General features: G+C 40.4%; 1 protein-coding gene across 2 annotated transcripts in view; it reads right to left on the bottom strand.

Moving 5' to 3' along the window:
- Nucleotides 1–22,495, bottom strand: part of LOC116229741 (ubiquitin carboxyl-terminal hydrolase 12-like) — a 28,035-nt gene extending 5,540 nt beyond the window's left edge. The window contains exons 1-8 of one of the 2 annotated variants that reach the window (XM_031594434.2): nt 22,330–22,494; nt 12,321–12,401; nt 7,549–7,762; nt 6,366–6,592; nt 5,259–5,335; nt 4,311–4,394; nt 3,472–3,669; nt 1,537–1,615 (exon numbers count right to left, since the gene is read on the bottom strand). In XM_031594434.2, coding sequence (XP_031450294.1) covers nt 1,537–1,615; nt 3,472–3,669; nt 4,311–4,394; nt 5,259–5,335; nt 6,366–6,592; nt 7,549–7,762; nt 12,321–12,401; nt 22,330–22,377 — 1,008 coding nt within the window. In that variant the 5' untranslated portion in view covers nt 22,378–22,494. Of the gene's footprint in view, nt 1–1,536; nt 1,616–3,471; nt 3,670–4,310; nt 4,395–5,258; nt 5,336–6,365; nt 6,593–7,548; nt 7,763–12,320; nt 12,402–22,329 lie in introns of both variants that reach the window. The other variant, XM_031594431.2, reaches the window with a different exon arrangement.
- Nucleotides 22,496–25,806: the final 3,311 nt, after the last annotated feature.

Consider the following 25,806-nt stretch of genomic DNA (forward strand, 5'->3'; position numbering starts at 1 on the left):
CTCTATAGAAAGCTTCTATAAAAAGAAAAAGGCGGTGCTTCATACTCACAGTGAACTGAAAGGTAAACTTCACCTTTACTGTACTTGTAGAAGGTAGGAGCAGCCAGGATGGATAACGAAAGGAGACAAATCCAGTAGGAATGCCTGTGCTACACTCTTCAAAGTAGGTCAAGGAGCAGTACTGCTCAACAGAAAGCTTCAATGACCTCCAACAGTTTGCATGTAAAACTCACGTGCAATTTTTCATGCCCTCCATGGGAACAAAAAACAAATGCTCAACATCACAGAAAACAAGAAGCACCTGTAAACTGCAGCCAGGGACAGCCTTCCAGCAGGAACAGGAATCAAACTCCCAGCTTTGCAGCTGGGACACGTGGAGAGCTACAGGGCCACATTCCTAATCCTAATCAAGACTATGAAAAATCAACCATGAAAAACACTAAAAAACATCTTTCCAGGAGAAAGAACTACATTCTAGCTTACGACAGCTCCTCGAGCTTATTATCCAGTAACAGACAGCATACACTTAAATGCTCTGTTTGGCACGTCTATGGAAGTGCCAATGATGTTTGTGGATAACAGAAATTCTGATTTGACCTAATAGCTAAAATACAACATAGGTGTGACTAATAGAAAACAAATATAAAATAACTAGGTAGTTATTCTACATTGCTTTTAAAATGTCAAGTTTATCTCCTGGATGAAAAAGACAGTGAATATTTGCATTTAAAAATAATAAAGTGAACATTATTTTCAAAACGAGCTGACAGGTACATACTTCTGCCACGACTGAATAAAATGACCCACAAAATATACTAATAGAAGAAAGATAATTATTCATAGTCATAAAAGCTTTACAAATCACCAGGAAGTAAGTCATCCCTGATGCTTGAAGCTACCTAAAGCAAAAAAGTACAAGTACACCATCATCACTTTAGCTCAAACAAGGACCTTGCTGCACCTGTTCAAAGACTTAACAACGTCACACCTCAACCCTGAGCATGAGATCTTAGAAGCAAACAATACGCTTCTGTCTTTACACAGAGCAGTTCTATGGCAGTACCTCTACTATTTAGTATTTAATTTATATTAGGAGAAACACACAGATATGTGAATATTTAACAGGTGCATTAATAAAAAAATAAGGAAAAATTTGCTTGATCAGACTTTAAACATTATCACCAGTAGTGCAAACATCTCAGGCCTTACTTCAGCCTCCCCAAAATTACTTTTTTAATGCTTTCTACACTTACGTTTGTTGGGGGAAAGTGCCTACAGAAAAGAAAGGTGATAGTAATTAAATGCAGCAAACTATCAGAAAACAAGTTACCAGTGAATAAGAACCCAAAATACAAGCACTTAAGGTCAAGACCACTGAAGTTTACTTCTGAAGTGTCCAGAATTACTCTGTGCACTGGTTTTGCAGAAATCATTTCACAGGTACAAAAGCTAATCCCAGACATAAAAACAGGCCCTTCACAAAGCTGAAGAACGATGTTGTCTACACTTGTTTTCAGTAGGTAAAAGCATACCTACCTCTACAATGTCATCATCAAACAGCAACCAAAAGCCATGGCTCTTCACAATGGTGATATAATGGCCACGATTTGGACCACTGCCAGAAAAAGAAAAGGATCAAACATTTATCACTCTGCCTACGAAGGCAGGTTTGCTGTTTTCCCACATGACCCTAGCTATTACTGGCACAGTTGGATTTCCCAGCTTTTAGTGTTGTCTAATAGTGCCCATAACACTAATTCCTAGATCTTGCCAAGTTACTTGAATTAAAATTTTCATCTTTGCCACCTGTCAAATAAAGTTTATTTGAAATACATAATTTTGTAAATATTTCAGATAGCCATTGATATGTTTAAAGAAAACCAAAAGGTAGTTATTACGATCACTGTTTTGTCACATTCACCACCACTGGGTATTCTGACCAGTCAAAAAAATGTTTAAGCCTTTGCCTGAAATGCTTAATTTACATAGATGTTTTTGGTTTCTTAGTGTGGCTTAGCAACTGGCTGACTACAGATGGGCTTCCTGCAACTGCTATTCAGAGCTCTCCAAGGCAGGTTCCCACCCAGTCCAATTCTATTTCCTATATCCTGAATGCTTACCTTGAAGGAATGGGACAACAAAATGACCTAAATCAAAGGGAGAAGCATCTACAGGGCAAGGGCACTGTCCTAAAAACCTGTCCGTTTGGGGTAAGAATCTGCCATCAATCTAAACTCAGACTCTGAAAGAACAATTCAAGGACAAAAAAAAGACAAAAATACTTTTTTTTTCTTCCAACTTTACTTTTTGCTAAGGATCTACATAAAGCAGTTTTGGCTTTAGCCAAAAGAAAATTACTGATTTACCTTCAACGCAATACCTGTCACAGAAATAAACTTTTGTTTAGAGTGATTAAATGAAAACCAAATCAGAAAGGCCAAATATTTAAAACAAGTGGTGAAAATTCCAATATTTCAAAAATATATTCTATCCTAAGCCTTCAGTAAACTCCTAATGAGAATTAAAACTCAAAGAGTTATGGAACACCTTAAAAGTCCAGCATAAGACAACAGGTTTGATAAAAAGCAAATTCACGTCATCCATCTAAATATGTGGTAGCAATATAAATAAATGGCTACTGGTACTGGTAGTTACAGACACAGAAATTAAAAATCTACAGGATATGAGAAATAGGAAGAGATCTTAAAATATTTTTTAAAAAGCACAATTCTACCACAAGATAAATCCCCTAGAATTATAGTTGAGTTATACTAAATCTGTATTGTTTTACTCCTCACAAAGATGTTTTAAACATTTGTGTGCTGTAGTAACTTATTACTTTAGAACTCACACTTTCAGAAGTTAATCATTTATTTATTCAATTCCAGGACTCTGCTTTTTCCTAAAAGTGATTACTTTTTAAAATTCTGTTTTTAAAAGGAGCAAAACACTACAACTATAAAAATGTAATGAGTAAATTAGAAAGAAAAAAAAAAAATCAGCAGTACACTGTTGATTCCACACGGTGGCACCAGCTTCTAAAAAACACAAACCTTCCAGCCCTGCAAATAGCAACACGGGATCTGTAAATTATTGCTATGTTAACAAGTGTTCTTCAGTATTTGTTATTTCACTTTAGTTTCCCTGGAAAACTGATGGATTCTTGTTGTTGCTCTTACTTTGCCAAAGATCACAGAAGTGGTTTGTCTGAATTGCCAGCATAGCTGAGAGCTGATAACTAAGCAAGGTTTAGAGCACATGTTCTGAAAGCAAAATTTAAAACAGTAAAAAAAAAAAAAAAAAAAAAAAAGTAAAAGATGACCTACAAATCATCCTTAGTAAATAAATACATACTTTCAGACAAGTGCTTCACGTGCTTCAATACCATTACAAAATGGCGTATGGATGACAGATTCATTTAAAATGTCAAGACAACACATTTGAAGTTCAGAAGGCACCAAAATGACATACCTGCCACAGTGAACAACTACAGCCACAAGGTCATACATTCTGTCAGGGTTTGTAGCATCTCCTGACGTGTTAAAAAGCCGGAGCTCCAAGGGAAAGACGACACGGTAGGAGAGTTTGGTGTATCGATGCAGCTGGTCCATGTATTTGAACCTTTTTAAGTGCAGAGCTAGAATCATGGGCAACTTTTTCACTCTCATTCTGAATCACAGAAATAAGTAAACAAAGAACAAGGCATCAGCAGATCAACTAAAATAAAGCTTTATTCTAAACAAGTTTCAGTAACAAAGAGTTTCTTAAAATACATCTAAAATGTTGATGAAGATTTAAAAACGCTCCTTTTCTCATACATATTCTGGTGAGAACAGGCAATATTTCCCCCAGAAGATTAACTACACAACTGACATCGGAATGCAGGACAACTGTCAGTGTTGAAAGTACCATTTTTTCAGCATATCAGTGAGAAGAAATGGATGGAATAAATCCATCTGGGTGCTCTGGCTGCTACCAAGCACGAAGTGTGAAAAGATTTTTGCACACAGCATTCATGGTGGAGGCAGACTGGATAGCTTTGAGCTGATTAATGCTAACCGGGGAAAACACAAATGTCTGGAAACTCCAGATACAAGCTCTTCTGGGAGGAACACAGAATTAATCTCTTCATTTCTCTCTGATAAGGTTGCCACAAAGTTACCAGATCTCTCCAGTTATCCTTTTTCCTTTCCCTACCAAACACAGTTAAACAGTCTTACATTTTCTTTTTATCAGTTTTACAGAGCGCATTTTCTAACAGCTGCCCATTTTAAAAGAACGTTTACTTGAGCCTGAATATTTAACCTTACCTCTTCTGTGCTTCCTGTTTACTGCGGCACTGCTCACAATAGTACTTATATTCACTGCACAGAGTTTCAGTATTGCTAAACCCTCTGAAAACAAAAGTGAAAGAAAAATCAGATAGGCAGGGACATTCAGTCAGAGCAACCATTTAAAAGTTACTGCTAATAATACGGAAAAACCAAGCACAAATCAAAGGACAAAATTCTTCTTATTCACATTAGTCAAATCTTCCAAACACAGCTCAGGTGTATTTGTCCCAGAATTTGGTTGTAGAACCAATGCTCAACTGGTAAGACCTGAAAGGATGGTCCCAAGTATTAATTTTCCAGGTAGGACTCAAATGAGACAGGTTATAAACATCAATAAGGCAATTGTGTTCTGATTCCAGAAACAGTCACTCTGCGTTATATTTGGTGGCAGACATCAAACGTCCAAGCCTATGGCTGTTAGCCACTGACTAGAAAAAGTGGGTTATCCTTCAGCTCCCAGTAATTATACACCCCTTTTCGGCTATTAAAAAGCCAGCTGCTATACACAACTTGCTGTATCCTAGCAGCTGATAAGCCATGGATTTGGCAGTCAACTACATGGAGGAAATTGCTATCAGCAAAAAGTACACCTGATCACAAAAAGTAGGACCAGGCAACTAAAATACATTAATAATATTAAATGAAAACATTCTATGAATCCAAACATATCACGTTTAGTTTTGTAAACTCTGACTATATTACTTAACAAATTAAAATCCCCATAAAAGAAAGTGAAACCCAATCTTACACACCACTAAGACATCAGTATACTCCTTTACTACCAATAGCCACTAAGAAACCAGCAGTTCCAATGACAAAGATGCAATATCATAAGCTGAAAGCCTTCAGCTGTTGCACCTCAGAACAATTACATCACACTTTTCCTTCTGACCAAAAGCAGGTTACTTTTTTCCATTCGTTTACCTCAGACAGTGTGTAATTGATGTATTTTGTTCCACATCAACCGATAGATCCAGAAAGTCCTCATCTTTGCTACTAACCTTGAAAAAAAGAGAAACATTTAATAACAGTTCAGGATCCTGCAGACTTCTTATAACCATTTCTGTAATGATGCCGTGTTCTCAATGCAAACAGACTCTCTGATTTGAGAAAATATATACATACACTCATACTCAGGCTCTCTCTTGAAGTAAATTAAAACTGAAGAGCTGGGGAAGCTTTAACCATACACTCCACTCTATGTACTGAGATAAAGCTTTCTTCAGCATTTCAGAGTATAACAGTAAATACTTATAGGAAATGCAGGAACTGTCAGCTGGATTTTCAATTAAATCCCAAGAAGGATTAGTGGTTAAGAAAACTGTCCTTCCATCTGTGGCACAGGCACATTTCACTTCAAAATACTTGAGAAAATCATATTTATGCCATTCAGAACTTCTATTCACTGTCTAGACATAATTTTAGATTTAAAATGCAAGAAAAGGCATTTCAGATTTAATTGCTTCTCTTTTTTTTTTTTTTTTCCTCTCCCCATTTGAGTTTTCATTGTTTTGAAATATTAAATCAGATACAGCACATTGGTAAGCACAAACTTCTGCTCCAAAGGTGGTGAGGTTCTTCTAATTCCAGACTTCCTGGCACTTCTTTTACCCTCAAATAGAATGGCTATGGACCAGCACCATGAAGCATAACCATTACACTCAGTTAAACCCAGAGTTGAATGAATAGTGAGCAATTCTCATGTAAAAACACAACATAAACTATCAGCCACTGACACAAGTAATAACGTGAAGACAAAAAAGCAGCTCATATCAGCCAGGTACAGACTGCCTTGATGAAAACAGGGAGGAAGAATAAAAAAAAACACTACGCTTTTTCTGAGAAACATACCTTAACGAGTTTTGGTTTGAACATAGAGGTGATACAGCATAAAATAGGCTATGTTCCATATTTTAATAGAGAGAGTGCAATTTCATCTATCCTAATAAATGAAAAAGCGTGCTTAGTATTAGGGAAAATGATCCAGAACTTGTGAAAAATGTAAGAGATTTTGTTTTGTTTTAAACGTACAGCCTCACAGTTAAGACATCTGGTTTCATTGGTTAGTGTTCCTTGGAAGATTTCATGGACCCACGTCAGATCAGTCTTGTCTCCTTCTTCACTTTCAATGCTTCCATTCTGGAGTTTGCCATTCTGCTTCTCCTGCTTTTTCTCTTCTTGTAGCAAGTCAGCAATAGTGTTAAGTAGGTAGTTTAGGAATTCATGTGCATCCTGCTGCATGTAATTATCAAACAATTCTGAAAAGAAAGAGAACATGGAAAATGAAAAACAATACAGATACTTCATAATATCAAACTCCCACGCTTTTAGAAATCAGTGTGCACCCTCTATCCTTCTCTACCTTACTATATGATCCCACTAATTATTTTAGGTTACACTTTCAAAAGTTTTAAGGAACTTTAAAGAACTTTGTTATCCTAGCAATGGATGTTAGGTTCCCCATACCTATTCCTCAAGTTCCAAGAAACTGATAGGAAGCTGAAAAATAACATGAAAGAAACTTAGTTTGGGTGTTTCTTAGAACAGATAAAAGTCCAGTTTGTTTGTTGTGTTGTTGTTTTGCTTTCCTATGGGGAAGAAAATAAAGAAATACTGATAGCCTGCCTTGGGCCATTAGTTCATTAACTCCAGCATTAAGGGGCAAAAATCCTTTATGATTTTATCTTTTCAAGCTCAAGCAGAGATGATAAATCAACATTCAGAATTTTCTCTCACAAACTGGAGCTGGGAAATAATCAGTAATTCTCCTTGTAACAAATTTATCCAACCACAAATGTAAGAAGGCAGGCTGAGAGCTCCTACAGACTGGCTGCCCAACTCTGTGAGGTGTGTTTATCTATGACAAATTCTAGCAACCACTGACTTGTGGCAGGCTTCTACGGACCATGACACCATCAGGTATACAACTGGAGTACTGAGACTCGTATACACCCTCTTCACTTGGCCTATGCAAGTACAGAAACAAAGATATGTAGATTAATCCTTTTACGACAGAGCTAATTCTGATATAATCTCTCTTCCTGTGGTACAGAGGTGATGAAATTCATACCACAAACTGCAGTTCAAGAGCGTTCCAGAAATCTGCTAGGACCTGACAGTTTGGACTCACTTAAAAAAGAAACTGTGTTTACATTTTTATACACTTAGCTATTCAATGCTTCAATCTACATAAAGGCTTCATGTATTCATTTACCATTTTCTTTCCTCAATCGGGAAATAAATTTCTTGGGTGGGATGACTCCCACCTTCTTCTTTTGGGTAGCAATACTGTTGAAGAGATCAGAGAGGCATGTCAGGAGGCTTTCCTTCTTTCGAGGCTGCACTTTGTATGCCAGAACTTTTTCCCGAAATGGACGACAAAAATAAAGTGCCTGCAAGACTGAGTTGCAGTAGCAGGTATTGCCGAACTGGTTAAAACAGAACAAAAGGAAAACAAACATTTTCATATTAGGCCTGTTAAAAGGTAATAAAAGAAAACGGTTGCTCAACAGGAATGTCACATACTGAAAATGGAGAAGTTGTCTGTCAGAGGTCATTTACTGGGGTAAGACACCGTCTGGAAGACTCACCCTTTTATTATAACTGGAAGTTGCAATAAAATGAAGACAAAAACATTCACGGTGATACTAGGCACAAATTTTTTTAATACAAGGAAGGCACTGAAAAAAAGCCAACTGTGGGCTCATTGCAAAGTTAACATTTGCAGAGACAGCATGCTGTCAGTCCTGGATAGGGGAGATTCCTCTCTCACTGATGTGAACACAGGTACCAGTGATACAGTAGAACAGAGGCACAAAGCAAATGGAGAAAAGGATGAGACAGCATTGCTGCATCTGAACTGCACGACAGTAACTAGAGCTCAATGCATTCCTATTTTCAATTTGTCTGTGTCACAAACACAGGTTTATAATACACAGATTACTGTTCACAGGTAGTTAGCCAAGGTATATGTTAAGTATTTCCTATTTACAATAAACTGTTACGAGAAGTACATGATGTAGGCAAATCCAAAGAGCAGCTGGTTTACATCTGCCATATCTGAAGGCTGTACGGCTGTGTCATGTTAGGGAAAGAAGGACAGCAGTAATGACTTCCAGAGGCAGCGTTCCACACTGCTTAACAAGGAGAAATGCTCCAACCACTGAGATAGAAGGATATCATCTAGAAGAGATGCAGCATTTTTTTAGTTATTTCTTTGCAATTTATTGTGCAACTATATTTTACAATGCTGTCTCTTCATAAAAGTGAAGCAAATATTTTATGTTTGCCAGTCTCCAGATATTCTGGCAGGGAGATTCTTCAGCTCGAGATGAAAGTATTTGGATAAAAAAACGAGCAGACAAATTCAACTATGGATTAAATACAACCACTACTATTCACTGGAATTTGGTGTAATTAATGTACCAAAGTGATCACAAGTTTGCTGAGTGAAACAGAAAATTAACAGCTTTAATTCATCCTGCTTACAAGGTTCCATCATTATACATACATTAACATTAATTTATACCATCTGCAAACAACACAGAACAGCAGTTTTAGCTCATTGACAGAAGGAAAACAAACATACAATCTGAACAAACGTGAATTAGGATAGACCCTAATTCAGTATCTCCTTTCAGTATCTGAAAGGGAACTACAGGAAAGAAGGGGATAGACTCTTTAGCAGGGTCTATTGTGATAGGACAAGGGGAAATGGTTTCAAACTAAAAAGAGGGGAGATTTAGACTGGACATAAGGAAAAAGTCATTCAAACAGTAGGGTGGTAAGGCACTGGCACAGGTTGCTCAGAGAGGTGGTGGTGTCCCATCCCTGGAGACACCCAAGGTTCAGGCTGCACTGAGCTCTGAGGAGCAGTAGGTATTCCTGCTTATTGCAGGGGAGTTGGGACTGACGGCCTTTAAATCTCCTTTTCAACTCTAAGGATTCTATGATTCTAACTGATGTTAATGAGTGACCTAAAAGAACTAAACCAAAACAAAATTAAATCTGGATACAATACAGAACAGGCATGAGAGCTACCAAAAGCCTTACTAAATACTTCATCTGGATGCTTCATCTGCAAGCAGTAATAAATTGGCCTACAGTAATCCCAGAAAATAAAGAGACAGAAGAAACTAGAAATTATCCATCTTAAAAACTGGGAGGTCATGATGCACCTTACGTCAAGAAGGTCACAAAGCACATAGCTACTGAAATTTCAGGACTGTCAAAGTGCATGAAGTTGTTATACATATTGCTTTGATGCTGCCCCCTAGAGAAAAACTATTAGAATTAAACTACATGGAAGAGTTACAAAGATAAATTTTATCCAAGCAGCTTTAAAAATTCCTGACAGTAAAGTGCTAATGCTTTGTAGTAGTCAAAGCTGCGTGGTGAAAAAACTCACTGAACGGTATGCTATAGGTTTCAAAAACCTCCTTGCAAATAGTATTCAGCCTGCTCTGTTTACCACCACTTTTATAATAACAACACAACATGGAAGCACTTTTCTTCAGGTAACCAAGTCCAACCAACAGTCCATCCCCACTAACCACAACCCTCAGTGCCACTCTAACTCTTTTCTTGATCACCTCCAGGGACAGTGACCCCCCCCCCCATCTCCCTGGGCAGCCTGTGTCAGTGCAGTACCACTTTCCAAGAAGAAACTCTTCCTATTATCCAATCTGAATATCCAACTATTCTGTATGTTTGTGTTTTAGGTGTTTCAACACTGAAGCCAAGTACTTCATGAAAAGACCATGTGATGCATTTTATTTCAGAAATTCTGATTTCTGAAGTGCTAGAGCAAAATTCTTCCACCTTTGAGCGATTTACAGTGTTGGAAAACTTCTGAACAACTCAATTACTGATCTGTCCTTCTCTGTATTAGATACAGCTGACAAAAAGAAAAACAATAGAATTATGCAGCAGTGTTACAATTCTAACTTAAATAGGTCTGTGTTCAGAATGATGTAGTCATATCTTCCAATCATGTCCATGATTTTGCTTAGGAAAAAAAAAAAAAAAGGCTGCAAGGCTGTAACCATTTGTCGTCCGCAGAAAGTCACAAACCAAGCTGGCATGGCAGCTCTCAGTGGGCTGCTGAACATTTCCACTCCTGAAGTCAAGTTATGCGCACAGATCAAACTCACAGTTTGTGTGGAAAAAAAAATTCTAACATGACCTAAAATACAAAGGAAAAGTAGATACAAAGGTAGTTTTTTTAAAATATTTTTGTCATACTTAAATTCTTTTTTCTTAAAATGGACTGTATTTAGAGTTTACGTTACCTAACATTATATGAACATACATAATTTTACACCTTCAATGTAAAAAGAAAAAAAATCGAAGGCTCATTTTAAGACAGTAAGCTTTTTCAAATGAAAACTGAGATTGTTCCATCCCTACTGCACTCCAGTTCACCACTACACAAAATGCATCTCAGTGGAATGTCAGTGTCAGAAGCAGCAGTCAGACCTTTCCTCATACACACTGCAGTGGTGGTAGCATCTGCCTGACCGCAGGCAAGCTGGATCTGTTCACTGATCCTAAGAGAAACCTATTTAAGTTTTTTTCTTTAAGCCTTCATTGCCTATAAATTCAACATCTGATTCTATTTGCAATGCAACTACATATTTACTAGTACTGATGTTGATGTTATGAAACTGCACTCGTTAAAGTGCTACATTTAATTTCAAGCCATAAAAGAACTATAAATAGCTTAGGAAAAAGCTCTCCAAAACAACAGCATGAAAATGATGATCCCCAAGAAACTGGCTGCAAGAAATAAAGTACAACAGTATTAGTCATATTTTGTCCTTGTGAACAGAGAATGAATGTGGGTATAACAACTCTGGTTATTTTTAGAATGCTGTTTTCTCTCCTCACACTATTCATCACTCTGCTATTTATGTTACAATTGGAGATGCCTTCCATTTTTCTCATTATGGTGCAAACCTCAGAAGCTTTGGAATGCCCATTAACACCATACTTAAGAAGTATAACTCAGTGTGCTTAGATGGCTTGTTGTCTGAGACCAAACTGCTAGAGGCCCACACAGAAGTCAATTAAATGAGTTTCTGATGAGCTGCAACAAATTACACTTTATAACCTTACTTGGTGTGTCTGAAGACAGATCATCTTTCAGCTTTCAATGAGACATACCTATATGAGCAGTAAACACAAGCATACTTGTTATGTTTTCACCACATTTTCACGTCATAAGTGTGATGCCACAGGATTTCCTACATGTCGGCACAACTGTCTTTCTCCTCTGGAAGTACCAGGAAGACCAACACCAGTTATCCCCATAGTTAATTTAGGTAGACAATCCTTACTGTCTAATGTATCCTAACCAAGTCAGATGTATGCCAGCTGACAGATACAAAAACAAAGCTTCTTAGAAGGACTCATCACACAAGGCTGGCAAGCAAAAGAGAAAGAAAAAAAGAGCATTTGCACATTTACTAAAATTATTGGCCAGGTTATTATTATTCATCTTCTGATGAATCTACTTCATTAAAAGAGTTTCCCTGAACACCATACAGTACTATGTTTGTAGGAAACTAACATTTTCGTTAAAAAACATCAAGGATTCCATATGGAGCTACAGTGTGTATCACTGTAACATCATAGCTCTTCTCTACATGAAGAGAACACAAACAGCATGCAGACTTTATTATTCAATGTCCTTTCCAGCTAAATATTGAAGTCTTATAGTTAGAAATGTAGCCAAGCAGGAAGAATTCTCTCACTAATCAATATTTATAGCACAGAAAAATAAATATTTTTATTAAGGCAAAATGCATACCTTAGTTAACAACACTGCACACATCACACTGCAAGATGTGGTGTCTGTGCAGTCTCCCCTTATGTCTAATAGAGAATCCTTTTAAATTCAAGATTACAATATGAATTTAAAAACAAAAACAAAAACAAACACACAAAAAAAAACCCCAGCATTTAAAGCATAGAATATACACTTACATTGACCAAGCCAAAGTAATGCTCATTCACAGGGAACTGTTCAGGACCAATCTCTTTCTCCAAAGCTGAGGCATTGGCGCCCTGCAAAGAAACAATATGTTAGAGGGGGAAAAAATCTCCTCAAATCCAACAGAATTCATTACTACCACCACAGGAGCAATGAAGCTAGGAAAATGAGCTTGTTCCATCAAGAAATAACATCTCGTCTTTCCCATGTTCTTAAAAACAAAATCAATGTGATGTCTCTTATTTATCATAAAAGGCACCACACTTCCACTTAGAAATTGTGTTTCATCAGGCAGGATTGCAGCAGAGCACTCTCATCTAACAGAATCTCATCTAACAGAAGGGATGCTTGCGTTTGATTCTAATTGAAAATGATCAGCAGAAAAATTGTTCTCATTTAAGATTTCAGATTATTCAATGACCTAGAAAGACAATTTACATTTAGTCAAGTATATACACTGTTACAAATAAAGAGACTTGTAACACACATACAGAACCCTAAGTCTAGAGGACAGGAAACATGCAGGCTACAAATTCCATGAAAAAAAAAAAGAAAACATCTCTTCTGGTATCCTGGACTGCACCTTCATGACAAAACAAAGAGAATTCCCCTATTGAATCTATGGGGAAAAAATCTGTGTACAACTTAACTTCCACTGTAGTACTATCAACTGTGAAGCTGTACGCAATCATGGCTATGTAATCTCTGCAGCCATCAGGTGCTATGTGATCACAGAGATTCTGCTGTCGCCCTATTTGTGGGCAAGACGTGGTTCTTGGTGTGTCTGGATAACTCAGAAAGGTGCTTTTCACCAAATTCCCTCTTCTAAATGTATCTCAGTGCACTTTGAACACTTGTAAGACTCATTACATCTTTCAATGTTGTTGCAGCTCTTGAAGTGAAGCGTGCTGTTGGTTATTTGCATCACTACTCAGAAATTCTTTTTGAAATAAACTTTACATTCACTTACAATTTACATTAGAAATACTACCATCTAAGTATCTTTTCTGGAAAGCACTATGGACAGACAGGTGGAGCACAATTAGGAGAAAAGAATGGAAGGAAGAATTTTATGAGGCACTCCTCAAACTCTGCTCAATTGGCAGCACTTTGGATTGGCTCACTTTCAATTAGGGAAACTGGAGCTTATAGGGCATTTCCAGATATATCCTTTAGTCTCCATCAGTATAATGAGGACAGAAGTTATCGTTTTGTATAGGACAAAAAACACCATGATGTACCCATATAGGGTCTTGGTTACTGCACAGAACAGGAACTAAAGCACGCCAACATTCTGGTTTCAATTTTAAGTAATCCATTTCAAATTCAAAGCAGTTGATCTCATCCCATTTCCCCATGTTTTTAGTCCACCACTACCATACAGCTGAGCTCCCACAAGGGGTTTGGTGCCTTCCCTCATACCACCCCATGCTGTCCTCTAACATTTCTTGAACATCTCCCAGTAGCCCTCCACTGCCTTGTGCTGCACTGTACCAGCTCTCTGAGGAGTTACCATTATACAGTGGAGAAATCCAAGCACACTGGATCTTGACTTCTGCTTTGAACACCACCACCCATAACTTTCTGCAACCAGTAGCAGATTCTATTGCACATGCACGTTGTCCTACAGCTTAAACACAGATTCCTCAGAAAAGTAACAATCCCTGAAGCTAGTAACATTTTTTAACTGGTATTTCAATCAACTCAACTAATATTCTGCTATTAATACAAGCATCATGCAAGCAGAGTCTGTAGAGATCACTAAAGACAATACAGACAGAACTAAGAAGTTTAAAAAAGAAAAATCAAAGAAGCTAAGAAGCAATATAGTTTAAGAGGAGGAATGGAAACTCTGTAGTCATATCTCCTGCATCAAATTTACAGGGAATTATACACACACACACACATATATATACACATACATACATACACACACACACACACACACACGTGAAGAAGAAGAAAAACAAGACTCAAATCCAAGTACCACAAAAACACACAAAAAGACAGGTACTGACAGATTTACAGGCAAGGCTCTTTGCAAGCAGCAATTACAGAGAAACATTTTGAGGCATCAATGCCAGATCAAGCAATTCCTCTCATTTGTTTCTCTCCACCCACTCCCTGCTCTCACCTACCTCTTTCTCCCTCCACTGTGTCCCCCTCCAAAAAACAAATTACTTGTAAAACAAAACCTAAGACTTGCTATCCACTGTTAATAGTTAAATACCTCAGTTAATCAGCCACAGAATCCAAGGTAACCAAGCATTCAGTTGCAATGTTTCTGATCTCTCTTGTTAAGGAGCATTTTATATTACATACCAAAATCATGCAAACCAAGACAAGACTCAAACTAATTGTGATGTAGAATGGGAGTGAACTCCCAGGAGAACTACGCTCAACAAGGCAACAAATACGGAGAAAAAAGCACTTCAGAGTGGCAAGGTGAATGGGCTTGGTTGTTTCAGGATGGAGCTACACGGCACAGCTGTGAGTAAGGCAGCAGAAGTGCTGTCAAAGTGCAGCAGCTCACAACCTGCAATCTCAGCAATTGTATTTCTACATAGCAAGGGAACCAACTGGTGGCTTGACTTGATGAGCCATGTCCTGCTGTAAGAAAGCCAGATAAGCAGTTTTGTTTTCAGACTGAAAGGTGTTACACACATTTTCCCACCCTTGCTAAAATATTTTTCCATCTGGATAACACTTCTGCTACAGATCACACAAATACCTGCTCATAAGAAACAATACACGCTTCAAAGTTTTGGAAATAAAAAAGATCCATTTCTCATCTAGAAATGAAATCTAACCAAAGGGGGAAGCATCCAAAGCGTGAGAGACTTCACATTCAGTTATCTGAAGAATCAAGAGAGATGCAATTCATCTGGCAGCCACAGAGGAATCGTTCTGCATCTTACAGCCATTAAAGCATTTAAACCATAGAAAAATCAATACTGCTTTGCCAAGCTATGATAGACATTGTGGGAGCAATAAAAACGTCACGAAAGAAATCACTAACAGATAAGAATCAAATTTCCTTGGCATATAAAAGCTAAGCAAATAATGCACAACAGAATAGAGCTAAATGTAAAGTTTAATGTATGATATTAGAATTGACTTCTCATTGCTAGCATAAGGTAAATAACTGCATCCTATAAAACCCCCTGATTTACATCCCCAGACCTGCAGGAGGCCATCAAAATGCTCTCTGGAGGAAGGAACTGCTCTGCTACTCCGGCTCAGGAAGGGACGATAAAGCTGTAGGTACACACTAGCTCTGTAAGCAGGAAAACACAAATTTAGACAACAGATAACTATCTGACAGGAAGAACATCCTCCTAGCTTAACTAAAGTGGCAATACTGTTTTACTGAAGCTCGTAGACTCTCAGAGACGTGGGAATTTAACACTTCCATATTGGTGGTGGAAGTGACAACTGAAGTTTTGGCAACGTGTAATCAAGATCTAGTTTTCTAGAAATTACTGTTTCTTAAAATGATGTCTCAGAGGTCAGCTGCACTTCTCCAAGTGTCCCCTATTCTGTTTGTATCATCATCAGCAGAACTGATTCTGAATCCAGAACAAGCTAAATCCACTGGGTTTGCACAGTTCTGGCACTATCTGTCAAACAGCAGAAGGGAAAGCTGCCTGGCCCCCAGAGCTATCATATTTTAGCAGCTCAGAAAGTAAGTACTGCTAACAATGGCCATGAAGACAATAAAATATTATTTCCCATATCTGCAGTACTTCTACTTTGTGCATACTGGATCTTAAAAGAAAAATAAAAGGGGGGGGGGGGGGGGGGGGCTTTCCAAGAAAGTTTTGCCGTTCTGTTTGCTGATCTCCAGCAGAGAAGACAACATTCTTTCAAAAAATCCCATCAACCAAGTTTTAAGATCACAGTGCGGGGAGTTGTTGTTAACATACAAGTTTTTCTTCAATTTTTATAGCAGCTCAATGAAGACATCACACCAGCATTAGATATCATGAAGGTACAGGGAAGATAGGATTGAGCAGAACTCATGCTTACCCAAAGAACACAAAGAAGCTGTCTAAGGTTTTGTTGAATTCGGTAAAACAGAAAAGAGATATGCAAAGAGCAGCTTCAAAACTGCTTACCTGGAATAGCTGGCTATGCAAGTTACCAGAAATGAAGAGATCTTACAGCACAGTTCTGGTTTTAACTGAATATCCCCACAAAACAGAACAGAGATCTATCAAGTCCTCCAACTTGAAGCTGTGAATTGCTTTTTGTTCAGCAGAGAAGTCTTTATTTCCAGTCGAATGCAGTATGCAAGGGAAAGAACCCTGATGGACCCCTGTATTCCTGTATCCCTCTGCTGCCACAGTCACAAATGGTGTCAGGCAGAGCTGGTAAGGAGGCCTGGAGCTTGGGAGCTCTTCCACAGCCGTCATCCAACAGTTGGCAGTGATTAAACACAGCAGCACAGTGCAGAACATTAGCTGTGGTCAGCGTGAGAAGGAAATCCACGTGTCCAGCACCCACACAGCTTGTGCCTCAGCTTACAGCTTTCTCCTTTTCAGTACTATGAATTTATTTTATTTCTTTAAAACTAAAATTCAGTCAAATTCTCTGCAGAACTCAGCTGCAAATAAATGGACTATTACTGAAGAACAAACTAGGTTACAGGTCAAATTTCTGATTCTGAACTAACAAGGTTCATGCCTCCACCTGTAAGCATGTGCTTCCTGCAGCTCAGAAGGTATTGGTACAGGTTACAAAGCAGTGCTGTGCTATCCTGACAGGCATGCCAGCACATCATGCAGCCACTGCCACAGCTTTGGTTAAGAAAAGCATCACAATTAGCACAGTGCTGGGCCAATGTCCTTGATGTTATTCAGAGCTCTTGTCAAAAATAATCAGGTCAGCACTGTACTGGCTGCTTGGGAAAAAGAGCTATAAAACAAGGGGAAAAAAAAAAAACAAAGTGGATAGGCACAAGAGATTCACAAGATTAATCACTTTCAGTGAGCCAGAGAAAACCATCCGATTTAAAACACTGCTGCATATTATCTATAGAAGATACAGCCTTTCTTCTAATACAAATTTCTTACTACTTTTTTCAGCTCAGTGCAAAAAAAATAATTCCAACATTACATGCTTTTTATACAAACCTTTCATCCTTTTCCCACTACATTTAGTATCATTTGGCTCAGATGAAGTAATTAAGGCACTGCAGCATAGGTTACACATCTGAACTCTTACAGGTACACAGACCAGCTGGTGGAGCAGCCTGCTGTGGAGCCCCAGCTCAGGCTCTGCAGCAGGCTAACTCAGCCTTTGGACTGGAACCCACTGGTTCCCACTGGGTGAACAGCACACACCTGCCTGCAAAAGGCACTTCTCTTCAACAAAGACAAAAAATGAAAGGGGGAGATTTCAGCACCCTGGATCACACTACAGAACACAAATCCTACTGAGGTCCCCAATATGTGGCAAAGCAAACTGCTAATCTCAAAAGGAGCAGGTGTAAATGTCACTTCCCCAAACTGCACTCTGAAAGACTACAGAGCGTTCTCAGTCTGCACACACTGCACAGAGCAAAGGCTCTGGAAGGGGCATAAAGGGGGCAAAGCTTACCAAGCATGCTGGCTACAACCAGGGCTGTGGAGAACATCATAAAATTACAAAATGCTGTGTTTCAGAACAGACTTGCTACTACCAAGTGTTCCACCCTTATGTCCAGTTCTAATTAAAGCGTTTTTAAATAAATCAGAGTGCTTTGTGAATTGTTTTACGTACATGTTTATTCAATCAGGAGCTGGTTTTGCAAGGTCCACAGGATCTGTGCTTCACTTACTAAGGTACAGCAAGTCACACACCGGTGAAATTCTGTCATTTAATGCTCATTACATTTAAACAGACAAAGTAGGTACCAGTTAAAAGAGCATAAGGAAAGGATGCTGGATTGAGGGTAGGAAGTACAGAAGCTACGGCTTAGAGCCTTGACCTTTGTAACATGGCACTGCAAGCAATCAATTTTCCCCCTTTTTAGCCACTGTGTCCGAGCTCAACTCAGTGCCCACAGCCACGCACCCACCTGCAAAGAGCTCCACAAGGCTCCTCTCAGCGATTTCTAGCAAAAGAGCTCAGAAGGTAAAGTACAACCCAAGAACCAAAACATGATGATCTACAGCACAGCCCCTTGTAATGGATACAAGACTAGCAATCTCCTGAATTGGCACTTGTAAGAGCAAACCTTGAAAACCATCTACTTGTTAACAGGAAGGGAAGCACACGATATTAACTGGTGTAAACATAAACACAGATGTAATCCATGTCTTAAAAGCATTCATTCCAAATTCTGGTTAAAGAACAAAACAAGGAAGATTCTATAAAGATCCTCTCGATCTACTGACAGTCTTATTTTAGTACCTTTTCCAGGATAGTTACACCTCATTTTTCAAGTTGTAATAGCTCTTGAAGTACACGTCCCCTACTATAATATCTAGCTTCAAGGAATACTCTGCCTATAGTTTCCTCAATACTCAGTGATGCAAGAGTTATATTCTCTCATTTTCCCAAGGACAGCGAAGGCACGATATCTTTATGGTTATAAACAATTCAAGATGAAGTTAGGCATCCAGACTTCAGAAAAACTCATCTACACGGTAGCTCAGGATTGCTGCACAACACCCTACAAGTCACCGAAGGGAAGCCAGCACGTGATCCACGTGTGCTGTTAGACACAGGCTGTGTGCCCGCCTGGCTGCAAGTCCAGGATCCAGAGACCACATCCACGATTGCCCACACTACACAGCATTAAACTAGAGCACTGGCAGAAAGCCTTACATGAAGCGACCTACTAACTGCTCTGCAAAAGGTTACGCATCCTTCTTTCTTCCCTAAAATAAAGCAGGTCATTCTCAAGCTGAGTGCTAAGGACAAATATGAGCATTTGTTTAACAAGTCAATAAAGAAGCACTGCTGGAATCAGAAGTCTGCTTTGCTAGCTCTGCTTTTATCCTCCCTTCTTTCCATTTCCCAGCCATAAATACTTTTTCTCTGATAAAACTAAAACAGACTTCTAAAAATATGGGTGAAACTGCAGTAAGCAGCATTATATAGCAGCAACATGAAAGCCCTGCTTGGGCTGAATAATATAATTATTCAGATGGCAAATGGAAATGCATAACTTAAAGTGATTCAGTCATCTCTTCTCTAACTCTAAAGTTAATAATCATATCCATGCTGTCCTGATTCAGAGAAGCAGAATAGGACTACCACCAATTTGTAAATAGGGTTCGAGCTCCTCATCAGGCATGTCTTACTGGTTCAGCAAACAATTAGATGTGAATTGAGGGGAAGCATCCCTAATTACCTTACCAGGAAACACCAATACTTTTGTTAACAGTTTAATTTTGTGGAAAGTCTGAAGTAAGGAGGAACAGATCAGATCCGTGCCTCATGCTTTGCTTCATGCTAGTGTGCTGGCTTATTTAACCAGCCAAAAAACAACAACAAGGTTTTGTCAATACAACAAAACAACCTGACCCCTGACTCAAAAGCCCAGCTGTGCGCTGTCACAGCCCCTGGGGCACAGCAGCCTATCCCAGATCAGGTGACACAGTCAGACCATAGGAAATCAGCCCTCCTTCCTCTGTTATTCTGGAGAGGACTTGCATCTGTCTATGACTGCACATATGTTACTAGACTACAGATACACCAGCTTAAATATACCTCTGAAAGAAGAGCTTTGCATTTTTCAGGAAGCAAAAGGTAAGAATGTAAGGGGAAAAAAAGCCTCAACAGTGCTTTCTCCCAGTTTATCTAGCAATCACTTGCAAAAAGACAATGAAAACTCCGAGTGTCCATGATAAGGACAAGTGCTAAGAAACAAAATTAAGCCAAAAGGACAACATAGAGAATCAGAGCTCCAGTTGGTAGCTCCTGAATATGGATGTCTCTTGCCACGCAGTGTTCACATCTTAACCAAGCAATGAACCATATTCAAATTAACACGTATTTTCCTGTGGCTTTCCAATCTTCACAATGCCATAGCTGCCACACAAACGTCATGCAAGTGCTGAAAGAGGGACTGTGCCCATATGCAGGAAATGCAACAATCAGGTGGCGCCAGAGAGATGATCCACACTACAAAACCTGGAAATTATTTTAGGGAGGGGGATCTAATTAAAGCTGTAACTACATTACTCTATAGTAATGAGTTCAGGCATTCAATTTTAAGACTTAAAGAGACTGCAGAACAATGGGGTCTGTGAATGTCCTAAAGCCATGATTTAGCCCTGCAGAATGAAATGCAGACAAGTAGGACTGGTGGAAAAAGCTGTGTATGGAAAGAAGTATATGGAAATAAAGAGGTTCTCTTTTAAAATATAGCACCCAGAACCTCATATTTCACGTGCTAGCTGAAGAAAAGGTATGGTGAGATGGTCAGTAAGTTCAACCAAGAGTGTACATACACCTATAGCACTTATACTAGAAACATTTGCAACATTTGATGAAATGGTTCAATCAAAATGTTGGAAGTAGATTTCTCTGCAGGAGAAAGGAGAGTATATAGATTAGTAGCTCTGCTCATGGCTTTCTATACAGAAATGAAACAGTAATTTCTGCAGGCGAAACAAAATAAGCTGCTTCCCCAAAGCTGCAATAGGATTAGTATGGTACTGTTAAACACCTTCTTTAGAAGGAAAAAAAAAAAAACCAGTACTTCAAAATGGACCTTGAGAAGCTTCAAGTATCTGCTTCGCTTTTATCTAGCAGCCCAACCAAAATGAAAGAGAGATGAGGTAAAAATTAAATATGTATAGCTGAAGTTTCTACAAACAAATCACAAATTCTGAAATGATTATATCCAGGTTTAGCTCTGCACTCATAGGACATGCATTGCCTTATGATTATCTTAACCTAAGGCTCAGTCAGCTGATCTCAGGAACGCATCCTAAATACTGCATGGGACTGAGTCAACATCTGCCTCTGGGGGACAGCGCTTCGCATGAAGCCATGATCCAGCCAGCCACCACCCATGCCCTTAATTTCACCTGTGTGAAGCATTACTGTGGTTCCCCGAACACTGGGCTTTACACAGCACCACTGTGGTCAGTTCACTTCATTCTCAAGTTAATCAAAGCCGTGGGTCAGCATCATCATCCCTGGAGATGTTCAGGAACCATGGAGATGTGGCACTGAGGGACATGATCACTGGGTATGTGGGGTTCTTGAGCTGGACTTGGTGATCTTAGTGGTCTTTTCCAACCTTATTGATCCTATGATTCTAAAAGAAAGAGAGAAGCCCTCTGGCCTTTGCACAGCTCTGAGGTCACTCTTTGCTGTATCAGAGCCTTTGCGACACTGCAGCCCAGAACCTGCTTCACTACTGTTATCACATGAGATGTTAAACTCAAGTTTGACCACCTGGAGAAACAGAGGCATGGGACTGTAAAACCCAAAGATCCTACAGCTGTGAGCCCTCACCCGGTCCTGTGCTGAATTTGAGCCATTCACCCCTACTCACAGTGATTAAGCTCCCCCAGATTAAGCTCCCCAGGCAGTTTATCACCAACAAGAGCACTCAGTGCTATGACTCAGCCGTGCCTGCTGCCAGACGAACCCCCCGCTGGCTTCTGCTTATGCAGCTACGAAACCTCATTAAAAATTCTGCATAATCATGCAATTACGAGTCTCCCTCTCGCTGGGCTTGCATCAGCAATACGGTTGATACCCTGCTACGTGCGTTCCAGCAGAACGATACGGCGCTCCCATTAACCAGCACAATAACCTTAAATTGAGCTACTTATCACAAGAAACACCGCGAACTCAGCCGGAAGGAGCTCACACCCACTCCCCTCAGCAACTCTCGCTAGGAGCGCAGCCGCCCACCCGCCGGCACGCACTCCCCGACACCGGGCCCGCAGTGCGCCCGGCCTCAGGCCCTCTCCCCGCCGCAGCCTCCATCAGGACGGAGGCTGCTCCCACAGCCCCCCGCAGGCCGCCGGCCGGCCCCGCCGCGCCGCTCACCATGGTACAGATGGAGGCGAGTCTCCGGACCGTCATCAGTACGTCCATCCGCCCGCCGCGGCCCCGCGCCCCGCCGCCGGCCCGAGCGCCACCGCCGCCATGTTGGGACGCAGCCGCCCGACTGACAGCGCCAGCCGGGCCGGGGTGGCGCAGCTGCCAAATGGGGCCGGGCGCCGCCGGTGCGCTGCTCAAAGGGGGCCGGGCTGCGCCGCGCACTGCGGCTCCTCTCGTTCCGGCGCACCGCGGGGGGCGGGCGCGCTGCAGGCATCGCAGGCCGAGCGGGGCGCGCTGCGCCCGCAGGGGCGGGACTGTGAAGGGTCTGGTTCACGCTGGATATTAGGAAACATTTCTTCTACGACACAGTGGTGAGGTGCTGGCGCCCAGGGAGGTGATGGAGTCACTGTGCCTGGAGACGTGCAAGAATCGTGGAGATGAGACATTTAGGGATGTGGTTAGTGGGTAATAGCAGCGGTAGGCAGACAACTGAACCGGATAATCTTGGAGTTCTTTGCCAACCTTAATGTTCCTGTGATTCGAAGTGTGGCTTTTACAGAGCTGTCCAGTGTGATGAAGGAGTCGGGCATTGTTTCTGCTCTCACCACGTGCCCTCCTCGCAGCACAAACACAGAAAGGAGCCTTTCAGAGCACAGCACTGTGATAACAGCATCTATTGTTCACCCAGCGGGAAAGGAGTGAAGAATGCTGCCCAGCTGCCATGTAACACTTCACACACTGCGTACCAAAAGCAAACACATATCAGAAAAAGCATCCCACAGATGGGTGGAAGTGCTTGTTGTCCCAGTGACGCACAGAATTCTCAGTGTTGAACCTGGAAGAAACCTGACTAATATTTTGGGTTCCCTATAAATGAAGTGCTGTTGAACAGTTGCTGGTGGTGAGCAGGGAAGCCCTCAGCTGTGTTGCACAAGAAGCACCCCGTGAGCAGGACTGTTTCCACATGCTGCCCCTCACTTCAGCCCTGACCTTGTGGGAAGACCTTTGTGGAAGGGATACTTCAGTTTCCAAAGCACACTTTTTTTATGAGGCCAAGATGTTTCCATTCTATTTGAGTTGCTTGCCTGCAGCTATGTTCTCTCATACACACTGTGCTTCCCACGTCATCTGCTACAGGATCCCAAGAGAGAGTATTCCACAACCTAAAAAAAATCCTTAAAAATACACCAAAAGTGAAAAACGACACATGTCACTTACAGGGTTTCCATGAACGCATTGCAACAAAATTGGAGACAGGAAGTACAGAAATAGTGGAATCTGTATAGTGTTTAACCAAATTTAACTTTATGTTTAAATGATCCTCTCCCTGACATCCCAAAATAGAATCAACTGTGACTTATCGTGGATGTCACAACAGAATCTGAGGACACTTCCTTCCCCCTCTGGCCTCAGGATCAGAACAGCTTTGTGCTGGGTAAAAATATGGTGCTAAAATGGCAGTCTTGTTCCCAGATGACATCTTCCCAAGAGGCCCAATTTTTAATGTCTGCACAAGGTGCAGCCCCAAATGTAGAGAAAGGCTAGCACCTCATTCACATCACATTCAGGGCTGTTCCAATCTTACCTTCTACGGAGGTGCTTTGCAGCTGCCCTTCCAGCTAGCAGGAGCTGGGAAGGGTTACTGAGAGAAACAAGGTGGTAAAAAATGCTGCTTTTGTTTAGTGCCCAAGCACTGCAGGGTGAGAGCTGGCCTTTGGGCCTCCAGTTTACCACAAAGAACAAAGGCAATCAGACAAAGCTGTAAAGATCAATCCGTGCTTGTTTAGATGCTGAGGAGTGGGGGGTGCATGCACAAGCCACTGGCAGTGAGATTTATCCCAGCATCTGCAGAAATGGCTTTTCCCCAGCACCACACTTTGCATTTCTGCTCAGAAATGAGCCTGTTTCTCCAGCAGTGTTGCCATAACGTCAAAATACTGTACAAAAACAACAGAGAGACACTGGGGTGAATGTAACCGCTGCAAACAGACTTTTAGAGGAAAGATGACTTTTGCTAGTGCTAGGCAGAACAGGAATGAGTCTTTTTCTCAGTGTGTGGTGGCCTTAGCAAGACCATTCTAGCTCTGCTCATCTGTTTCTCCCTTTGTAAAATGTATGAGGAATAATTACATCCAGTTTTGAAAGGGATTTGATGTCCTTGTATGAAAAGCACTATGGTAAATGAAAAATATTTTTATTTTTAGAATACTTCATCTCTGAAAATACGTACAAGTGCCAATAACATTAAAAACAGAAAATCTTATGAAAATGACAGCCAAAAGCAACAGAGACCAATCAATAAATCTTTACAATTTTGGTGTGGAAACAACATAATCTCTGTGCAACACGCAAAGGCACATATCTTTGCATGGAGCAACCCAGCCAGTGGTTAGTGAAACCTTCAGAATCATCCGAATGTTTTCAAAGTTGCTCTGAGTTTTGCAAACATTCTCCCTTTAATTTAAGCTATTGTTTTTCCAAGAGAATTTGAATTAAAAACATGCACTTTTTTAGCTAAATATAAGTCCATTGTACACAAACAATTAAAATCTCTTTTAAAAACAATTCTTATTCTACATGCCAAGGGTTATACAATCTCAAATAGTGTGAATCCTCTGCATGGTTTCACTCAGTGAAAAGACTGTTCTGAAAATCCAGAAAATCAGATAAAGATCAGATGCAAAACCTCTGGCTTTTATTATATATCTTCCTTGGTTTGTTCTTCAGGATCAGAGCCTAAATGTTACCTTTGTTGCTGTTGTTTAAAAAAGGAGCTTGGTAATATATTTACAAGTTTTTGGAGAATATGTTGCTTTTTTATTACAATTTTTTAAAAAATCCAAACAACCATTACATCTGGACAGAGATTCCTGCACATCCTGCACACAGTGGCAGCAGGCTTTGGTTAGAAGCATAAGAAGCCTGGGCTAGTGTATGAGAAATGAGATTGAACTGTATGAGCAAAGGAACTAGAAATCAATTGGTCTGCTTCCAAGATGCACTCTAAAACTGCTTCCACATTTGTTGTAGGCAACCAGAAGCCATCACAGCTGCCAAAAGAAGCAGTTAAACATTTCCCCCACCGCTGGGCTTTCTTTCATTCCTGCCCCCACACAGTTCCTCTCAGGTGTCAGCAGCAGCACGTGCACTCAGCTTTTCCAGCAGCTGCTCCATGCCCATCGCCACTTCAGCTGCCCAGCTCTGCCCCTTCTCACACCCCACTGTGTTGGTGAGAAGCAGAGAGCTGCAAGGTGGAGCTGAGGATGATTGGAGCTTTTCTGTAAGCAGCAAAGAGCTGCCCCGTGTCTTGTTCTTCATTCCCCGTGAAGGTTTTGTTGGCGTTTTTTTCTGCTGCTCTTGCACACTGAGCTGTTGCTCTTAGAGAACTGCTGGAGATGACTCCAGGGTCTCCTTCCTAATTTATGAGTGCTGCATCCAAGTTCAGCATCATTTAAGCATAGTTTGTGTTATTCTTCTCTAGAT

The sequence above is a fragment of the Phasianus colchicus genome, chromosome 14, assembly GCF_987193195.1.
Source record: "Phasianus colchicus chromosome 14, bPhaCol1.hap1.1, whole genome shotgun sequence".
NCBI classification, from domain to species: Eukaryota; Metazoa; Chordata; class Aves; order Galliformes; family Phasianidae; genus Phasianus; species Phasianus colchicus.